Source organism: Triticum aestivum, chromosome 4D, assembly GCF_018294505.1.
Source record: "Triticum aestivum cultivar Chinese Spring chromosome 4D, IWGSC CS RefSeq v2.1, whole genome shotgun sequence".
In the NCBI taxonomy this organism is placed as follows: Eukaryota; Viridiplantae; Streptophyta; class Magnoliopsida; order Poales; family Poaceae; genus Triticum; species Triticum aestivum.
In genome coordinates this window covers 379,714,559-379,724,188 of record NC_057805.1, presented here as the reverse complement: position 1 = coordinate 379,724,188, position 9,630 = coordinate 379,714,559, and the positions used below count along the sequence as shown (strand labels likewise).

The window sequence follows — 9,630 nt, the reverse complement described above, 5'->3', positions numbered from 1 at the left end:
CATCAATCACCAAAAAGGGGGAGATTGTAAGTGCATCTAGTGCCACCCATAGTTGGTTTTGGAGTATTGACGACAAACCTGGTTGAGGGACTAATGTGTTTGTGAGAATTGCAGGATAACACAGGTAGTAGTCCCTCATTGATTCGGTTTACCTACCGGAGATGACCCCTAAAAATGTATGAAGACATTGAAGACAATGGTGGTATGTGAAGACAATCACATCGAAGCTTATGACTCAAGAAGACATTCACGTGAAGACTATGGAGTGCGAAGACATAGTTGTTTGGTAGTTTCCTTTTCTTCTTTGTTGAGTCATAGGAACCACCGTACTGTTAAGTGGGGTCCAAGTGAACAAAGTCAGAGTGACTGAAGTGATGCTCAACCAAATCCTATGTCTTCGAGCGAAGACAATGAGAGCAAATCTTATCCAGAGCTGGATGAGTCAGCTTTACTTGTAGCCCAAGTCAAGCTGCCGCGTGTGTTTGAAATCTGACCGTTGGAACACGTGTCAGTTCCTTAGTGACCCAGGGTCATTTCGGACAAATCAGGTCGGGTTGCCTAGTGGCTATAAATAGCCCACCCCCTACACCATAAATTGGTGGCTGCTCAGAGTTAGTGCACGGCTTTTGTCGTTTGAGAGCAACCCACCTCCGAAGCTTTTGAGAGAGAGAAATCCTTGCGAGGACAAAGCCCAAAACACCCAGAGCCAAAGAGTGTTAGGCATCACTGAAGTCTTTCTGTCCGCGTGACCTGAAGACTTGTTACACTTGAGGACTGTGAATCCTCCAGCCGGTTAGGCATCGCGTTCTGAGCATCCAAGAGTCATTGTGGATCGCCGGTGAACGAAGTCTGTGAAGGTTTGGAAGTCTACCTTGAAGACTTACCAGAGTGATTGGGCGAGGACTGGGTGTCCTTAGCTCAAGGGGAATAAGGTGAAGACGCGGTCTTCTGAGTTAAATCTCAGCCTCCCTAACCAGACGTACAGTTGTCACAGCAACTGGAACTGGTCCAACAAATCCTTGTCCTCACCAAGCGACTGGTTCTATCTTCTCCCTCTCTTTACTTACAGTTTGTCTTCGTGAAGTCATTGCCTGCTTGCGTTACCTGTTTGACTTCACTGTGTAACTACTATTGTTGTTTGGCTTCATACTATCTTCCATCCTAATCATTACTACCTAGCTGTTCTTAGTCTTCGTGCTTTCACTTCATTGAATACTTGACTATGGCTTGCCTAGTGTAGTCTACCTTCCGCTGCATGTCAATAGGTTCATTTCTATTGTTTGTCTTCAAAACTCCCATGTTTTGAAGACTTTCATAAAAATCGCCTATTCACCCCCCTCTAGTCGATAGCTAGCACTCTTAATTGGTATCAGAGCAAGGTACTCCCTTGTTCTGTGTGATTCGGTTTAACCACCTGGAGTTTTAGCTATGTCGACTAGCACTTTCACTCTCCTCTTCTTCCTCTTCATCCTCTTCTTCCACACTAGCCTTGGCCTTCAAAGCAAGGTTGGGTTTCTTTACCCGTTGAGAACGCAACACCACATTGTCGGCGGTCTTGTCCAAGATTCTCATAGCAAAAAACTCATCCAACACTTCACTTGAGGACAAGGTATGAAAGTCCGGCCTTTGACGGATGACATGGCCTTATGGTAGGGCATCATGGCCTTGAGAAACTTGCTAGATCCAATTGTCATCTGTATCCTTGCTCCCACAATCTCGGAGTGAGACCGCGAGAGTGGTTAATCTCCGGTAGAGCTCAAGAGGTTCTTCATCTTCATTCATCGCAAGCTCATCGGCTTCATCTTGCACCACTTCATAGTTGGAGCGTTGAATGCTTGCGCTTCCCTTGTATATGGAAAAAACATGTTGCCATGCTTCCTTGGCCACGGTGAAGGGTCGGAGATGCGCAATATCTTTGGGTGGAATTGCATCTTGGATGATGAAGAGAGCGGACTCGTTGAATTGATTGTCCGCGGCTTCTCTAGGGGTGAAGTTGCTTGGGTCATGCGGGTAGAAACCTTACTCAATAATTCTCCAAAGATTAGTATTACTATGATTTAAATGACGTTTAAAGTGATAGACCCAAGAGGCAAAATCCTCATTTTTCACAAACTTAGGAGGAGGACCAACATGATTCAAATGAGTGGAGGGAACCGGTCCTCCATAAGTAATTGGAGATTCAACATGGGAAAAGATGCCATTTCTACTTCTACCACTAGATAAAGGAACTTTATCACTAGTAGCTTCCCCCTTGTCGGAGTTAGCATCCGTCACCTTGTTAGCGGGATCGCCCACTTTCATTGGTGCGGTGGATAATTTAAGGCCTTCTAAAAACTTGTTGAACATGCCTTCAACCTCGGTCGTCATGGAGGTTTTCAATGTGTCCAAAGCCGCATTGAATTCCTCAGGGAGACCGAGGATCCCTCATCGGCCGTAGACGAGGACGGAATCACACCGGGGTGCTCCTCCCCACCGTCTACGGTGTCAACCATACTCTTCGGACAGCGAAGTCCTTAATAAAGAGACGAGGCTCTGATACCAATTGAAAGGATCGATATAGTTGACTAAGGGGGGTGAATAGGCAACTAACAATTTTCTTTGCATCAAAATAGGTTGTCTAGATGCAACTAGATGAGCAACCTATATGATGCAACAACAACAAGCACACAAGCAAGCAAGGGATACAACACAATATAAGCTTGCACAATTAAAGGTGAGAGATAACCAAGAGTGGAGCCGATGGAGACGAGGGTGTGCTACCGAAGTTCCTTCTCTTTGAGAGGAAGTACGTCTCTGTTGGAGCGGTGTGGAGGCACAATGCTCCCCAAAAAGCCACTAGGGCCACCGTATTCTCCTCACGCCCTCACACAATGCGAGATGCCGTGATTCCACTATTGGTGCCCTTGGAGGCGGCGACCGAACCTTTACAAACAAGGTTGGGGCAATCTCCACAACTTAATTGGAGGCTCCCAACAACACCATGAAGCTTCACCACAATGGAATGTGGCTCTGCAGTGACCTCAACCGACTAGGGTGCTCAAACACCCAAGAATAACAAGAGCGCAAGGGATTAGTGGGGGGAATCAAATTTCTCTTGGTGGAAGTGTAGATCGGGGCCTTCTCAACCAATCGCTAGAAAATCAACAAGTTTGATTGGTTAGGGAGAGAGATCAGGCGAAAATGGAGCTTTGTTCAACAATGGAGCTTGGGGAAGGAAGAGGTGGTCAACTTGGGGAAGAAGGCCCCCCTTATATAGTGTGAGGAAAGATCCAACCGTTACCCACTTACTCAGCCCGCGACATGCGGTACTACCGCACATACTCACGGTACTACCGCACAGGCATGCAGTACTACCGCTAGATAGTGCGGTACTACCGCTTGCGCGGCAGGGGCCAGACGAGGCCCTGTTGCGTTTAGCAATGAGCGGTAGAACCGTCGGAGTGGTACTACCGCGCGCCCTTGCGGTACTATCGCGCGCCCTTGTGGTACTACCGCAAGGCAGGGCTCAATCTGGGCTGGGAAGGCACAGACTAATAAAATTACATCTGCGGCTACTTCCGCTGAGTTTCGGTCTGTGCGAAAATCCGGCACGATACTACGGCTCACAGGGAGCGGTACTACCGCGTAGGGTGCGGAAGTAAAAAATTACTTCCGCCCCTTCTTCCGAGCATGCCACCGTTCTGGGCTAGAGGCCACGGTACTACCGCGTGCTAGGAGCGGTACTACCGCTGCCATGGGCGGTACTACTGCTCCCTTGAGCAGTACTACCGCACGCCACAGAACAGTAGCACTTGGAAGCCTTCATCTTCGCAACGACAAGGGAAACGACCGGTGCTCAAATACAGCGAAGGAAAGGTGGTGCAAAAGAACAGATGTGCACGTGTTGATTCCACCCTAACCTTTCCGAAGCGGACCCCCTTTTAATAGTACGGCTTTCCTACAACTCAAATCTACCGAAAAAAACATAGAGAAACGCCGTCTTCGATAGGCTCCGAGGGGCACCGAATCGTCGTGTGCCTAGACATGAGATATCTAAAATGCTCAATGCACACGATTAGTCCGCAAATGCATTGTCATCAATCACCAAAACCACTTAGGGAGAAATATGCCCTTACACCAACAGTATATATGTTGTCGTAAATCATTGCCATGGATTCACATCTGACGTCAAGGTCATATAATTTGTGATAAAAAAAATGCTACAAATTTATGATGTCCAACGTCATATAACTTGTGATATCTGACGTCCAATGTATAAGGTAGGCTACAAATTTAATACCCAAATTTGTAATTAGTAATTGTATGTCTTAAAGATATCAATGGTCAAAATTCAATTTTGAATACCAAGTCAACCAGCCCGAATCTTTTTGACATTACACAAGCTCAAACAAAAGAACAGAGACAAGAATGGGCGGCCAGTTACAAGGACGTATTCAGCAGTTTTCCCAAGTATGACACGCAATGCTAGAAGGGTATAATGGCATATACAAGTGCGTTAACTGTTTGTTCATTCGTACTCCTTTCGAAGGTGAAGATAGCTGACGCCGTTGGTCTTGTGCGAGTACGCAAATTTCATCACAATGTCATGAAAATGTTTCTTGTCCTGCAGTACGAGAATAACAAAAAAACATCAAAGTCCTGTGCTGACAGGGCACGTGAGGATATATTGTCCAGACTGCATGCATTGACAGCTTATAAATAGCATACATGTAACACGGTCGAACTAAGATGATCAATAGTACGGACTAGTATGAAAGGCATAAACCATAAAATTATTAGTAACACAATATTTCAGATCGAAGCTGATCACAAAGCCAGTAGGATTTACCTCTTGAGTTCTTATTCTATCCTTAAACCTGGGTACAAAATCTTGTGATCTGACAGGGGCAGTTGCACTAAGTACTCCTATGATTTCCTCCTCTGTAATTGCAGATGTGGTCCTGACAAAAGTGGGAAATAAAAAGATAAAACAATCAGTCAGTCCAGGCTTATCAACAAAGTGACATGCATTTATATTACCTTTTTAATTTATCATCATTAATTCATCATTTGATCTATGAGCTTTTTTCGTCGGTTCATCATTTGTCTAAGAACGCTGCTACACACACGGTATACTTTGGACGATTTTCGCACGTTGGTACACATCAAGCCGTCCATGCGCAGGGCAAAAGGGGACATCACCGTTCAATCATGTGTCGTGCACAGTTCGGCTGGCCACTGTCGTCCGCTCAGTGGTTTCGTTTGTCTGAACTGAGGGCTGTACTATATAACTTATTTTGGTATATATAGCTTTTTATATAAGATATTTTTAATATAATAATGAACTAATTCTTGTATGCTGCTGCTACCCAATGCACGAGTTAAGCAGTCAATATCGCCTGATCAAGTTAAAATATATTGTCATGCATTTCAAGAATATATCCAACAAATATACAGTCCAACAGTATATATGTCGTCGTAAATCGTTGCCATGGATTCATGTCTAACGCCCAAAGGCATATAACTTGTGATAAAAGAAAGGCTACCATTAGATCCATATCTGAAACTAATTAAATATAAAAAAATGCAGTTAGTAATCATATGCGTAAAAGATATCAATGGTCAAAATTCAATTTTGAACACCAAGTCAACCAGCCCGAATCCTTGTCATTACAAGCTGAAACAAAAGAATAGAGACAAGAATGGGCGGCCAGTTACAAGGACGTATTCAGCAGTTTTCCTAAGTACGGCATGCAATGCTAGAAGGGTATAATGGCATATACAAATGTGTCAACTGTTTGTTCATTCGTACTCCTTTCGAAGGTGAAGATAGCTGACGCCGTTGGTCTTGTGCGAGTACGCATATTTCATCACAATGTCATGAAAATGTTTCTTGTCCTGCAGTACGAGAATAGAAAAAACATCAAAGTGTCAGCATTGACAGCTTATATATAACATATATGTTCGAAGTAAGATGATCGATAGTATGAAAGGCGTAAACCATAAAGTTATTAACACAATATTTCAGATCAAAACTGATCACAAAGCCAATAGGATTTACCTCTGGAGTTCTTATTCTGGCCTTAAACCTGGGTACAAAATCTTGTGATCTGACAGGAGCAATTGCACGAAGTACTCTTATGATTTCCTCCTCTGTAATTGCAGACATATCTGTGTCACTCCCTGCTGAAGCAGATGCTTTTGAAATAGGTTCCACGGACGAGGGTGGCTCCTCCTTGACACCTAATGTTCTTGCCTCCTGTACCACGAGTAGGAAAATAGAGAAAGAATTTGATGTGATGTTACAGTTGCATGATTATAAACCTTAAATTTCACATGCTCGGGGTGAAAACGGAAGAAATGACTTACAGGTTCTGTCTTTGGCTTTTTTACCGCTGCACGATTCGAAGTTTTTGCACCATCACCTCCGGATTTCCTTTTTTGATTGGACCTGGGTGCAGGTGGAGTGCTAACAGCAAGTTCTGTTGCTGTTAGTTTAGCAGTGTTATTTTCCTGTTGTTCGCTTCCGAATTGATGTTCCAGTTTTGGAGCAAGTACTGACAATGGTGACTCATCTTCCTGTTGAATGAAACAATAGTAAACAAGAAAACAAGTCAGAAAAACTGCTTGTGCTCGTGCAACTCATGAACTTCCATACACAAGTTTTAAGAGTTCTGGTCACTACATCAGTGTCTCCATCGTCTTCGTCATCGGACTCATTTTGTCCATCAGCACGGCGGAGCAGCTTTTTTAGTTCCTTACCGGACTTGCTCAGGCTACCACCAGCTCCTTGTTCATTCTCATCATCATCCTACAAATATTGCAATCAGAAAATTATATATTGTATTTATCAACAATTCTGGTAAAGGCAGCAGCATCTGTAGATTTAGTAAATAAATAGTAATACTAGCAGCGTTTTGCAGCAGGCTGCAGGGCTTGCATATTAAATGCTGATGTGAGCACAAGCACGCGCACTTCTTTCTACCTGCTTAATATCTGGTCCAGTAGGGTTTTCAGCATCAGCTACATCAGGTCTTTCCTCTGGGTCAATATCCAGAGCCTCATCATCATCAGTGAAGGTCTCTTCATGCTCCCAATCATCACCTGATAAAGATCAGGTTCCAGCTCAGAAGATTGTTGAGGACTCTGAACATATATAAGTAGTTTCTTGCTGTGTCTAATTATGAGTAACAGAGTGAGCACGGAAATTTTGTGTTACTAATTGACACTGCACTCCATGTTCAGAAAGCACTTTCCAAGTTCCATCGCATTTGAAATGCATCGTGCACATGATATAAACCATGATTAATATCCATGAATCCTTCTACACATTTTTTAAACTTGGAGATTGGTTCTTGAATGATGGGGTGCAGTGGCAAGTTGCACAAATCCGCTTTGGAAATTGGTATTTGAGTAATAATAATCAGCATGCCCTATATTGCATAAAGATTCTAGAAATCCAAAATGTAAGCAAATATGAATGGTAGTATTTGATCAGCATACCTATCTCAATCTCATCCTCCAAATCAAAGTCTTCTTTTCCGCCATCCTCTTCATCATCCACTCCCCTCGTAGAAAACCCACGCACAGCTTTCTTTGCAACTCCCTCTTCTTCATCCTCCTCACCTTTATCAGAGTGATTCCCATCCTCATTACTTTCTTTCTTGGATTGGATCCCATTTGCCGCCTTGCCCTTTGCATCAGCAAGATCCTTCAGATCCGAACCAAAGGCGGCAGCTCCATGTGTAGCTGTCTTCATCATCCATCGTTCATACCCAGTTGCACTGCTTCTCCTTTTATTCATCTTCTCTTCAGCTTCTTCCAAAGTCAGTTGTTTGTACTGTGCAATTTTACTGAAGTTATACCTGAGAAGACATAGGAAGCTGTAAAGGATGCTCTAAAGGAATTTTGCAGGTAACAATGTTTTCATGATGATTGTATTCATATGAAATGGGGAACTAAAGAGAGGAGGAAACTGTGGGAGTACCAGGAACCAACAGGAACAGCATCGAACTCCTTGCCGCGCCTAATCAGCAGATAGTATGTAGCAGTTGCAGATTGTGATGCCTCAAGTTTACTTTGGTACTGATGTTCACCTGTATCATCTTCCAATATCCATGGCTTTCTGTTGTAGTACTTCTCCTGTTTTGTCAAACATATGTGCCACACGGTCAACAGGATTACAGGAAAACCATTATCGCCATCAAAGCTATTAATAACAGGATTAAAGGAACAAGTTACTGCAGAATGGAGTACTAGCATGTACATTTGCCATCAGATGAACAAAACAAACTCCCCTTGTGCAATAAGGGCATCCAATAGCACGCTAGCTACACATGTATAATCAGTTGGTCACACATGTATGCCTAAATGAACAACTACAGTGATATTGGGGAGGTTTGTTCACAAGAGGTCGCACTGCACGAATTAAGACGGCTTCCTTGTTGTTGCATCTTGAATTATTAGCACACCGAAAAGGCTGTAAATCGGGACAGGATAAATCATACTAGAAACAAAGGATGATCATCCGCGACGAGGAACCAGTACCCGCATATCGGCAGTAAGCTGACGGCCTTGCGTCGGGCCATCCTTACGAAGAGACCACTTGTTCCCCGCACCCTTCATCTTGGAGAAGGGCGGCACGCCGGTGTTGAATTTGGCTATGGAAAGGGCCTTCCCCGCGGTGGTATCCACCCGAACATTGTACTCCTGCGTGGCCGTTGGAACAAACAAAACGGTCAGGGACAACAGAGCCGAAAACCGCCAAGCGCGGCGGCGGCGGCGGCAATGGCGTTGATCGCGGAATCGAAAACCTAGGGCCGTCGCGGGTACCCGGATGACGTTGGTGATGGGGGCGGCGCAGACGTTGCAGCGCGCGCGCGAGCGCGCCATGGTGGCGGCGCAGGAGTTGCAGAGGGTGGCGTGGCGGCAGGCGGTGCTGTAGAGCTCGGACGCCTTGCCGCAGGCGTCGCACGCCGCCTTCAGCACCAGGTCGGCGGCGCCCCCCATTGCCGCTGCTCGCCGCGTAGGGTTGCTGGGTTTGGGTCGGTTCGGAGGGGAGGGGAGGAGGAGGCGTGTCGGCTTGAAAGAGGTTTGAGTTGAGGAGCGAGCAGGAGCAGGGCAAGGCCGCGGGGATGAAGGGTTTCCAGAGTCCGAGTTGAACCCGTTCCAGGCTCCCCGAGGAGGGGCAACCGTCGTCCGTGGCCCGTCCGGTTTGAGTCTGGGCTTCGTTTGTGTCCGTCCGATGAGAGAGTTTGCGCGGGGTGCGGGCGGTGCTGGGAACCCATTTTGCGTGCGCGCCGGCCCTGTCAGCCCGCGGCGCACACGCGGGCCCTGCCAGAGACGGCGATGGAGTTGCAGACCGTAGCCCGGTAGTCTGTAGCGGCCACACACAGTCACAACAACAAAAAGATCAATGTACGTGTACCCCTGAAAAAACAATGTGGATGGAACCTTCCCTCGAGAAACATAGCCTCGCAAAGCACTCTACTAAGGTATAGACCGCCATGTTTGGATAAGGACTCCTTATGACCTTATCACTGTACCTGTAAACATTTTTTTCTCTGATTAATAAATCAATAATCCTAACCTACGAAAACTGTTACGAAGGGTTACTAAACCTGCGAGCAAATCTCTCCCGCCCCTCCTGAT

At 45.5% G+C, this 9,630-nt stretch overlaps 1 protein-coding gene across 2 annotated transcripts; it reads right to left on the bottom strand.

The window, feature by feature from the left end:
- Positions 1 to 4,307: 4,307 nt before the first annotated feature.
- Positions 4,308 to 9,158, bottom strand: LOC123100075 (transcription initiation factor IIF subunit alpha). Of its 2 annotated transcripts, XM_044522064.1 has the most exons (11): positions 8,812 to 9,153; positions 8,527 to 8,688; positions 7,967 to 8,121; positions 7,483 to 7,844; positions 6,965 to 7,083; positions 6,665 to 6,790; positions 6,349 to 6,558; positions 6,041 to 6,238; positions 5,792 to 5,877; positions 4,829 to 4,940; positions 4,308 to 4,603 (listed from the first exon to the last, which is right to left on the bottom strand). In XM_044522064.1, exons 1-11 carry the CDS (start codon positions 8,986 to 8,988, stop codon positions 4,508 to 4,510), a joined length of 1,803 nt encoding a protein of 600 aa, XP_044377999.1. In that variant the 5' UTR covers positions 8,989 to 9,153; the 3' UTR covers positions 4,308 to 4,507. The 2 variants fall into 2 exon arrangements, with proteins under 2 accessions (XP_044377999.1, XP_044377998.1); XM_044522063.1 differs by having other exon boundaries at positions 8,527 to 9,158.
- Between the last annotated feature and the right edge of the window lie 472 nt (positions 9,159 to 9,630).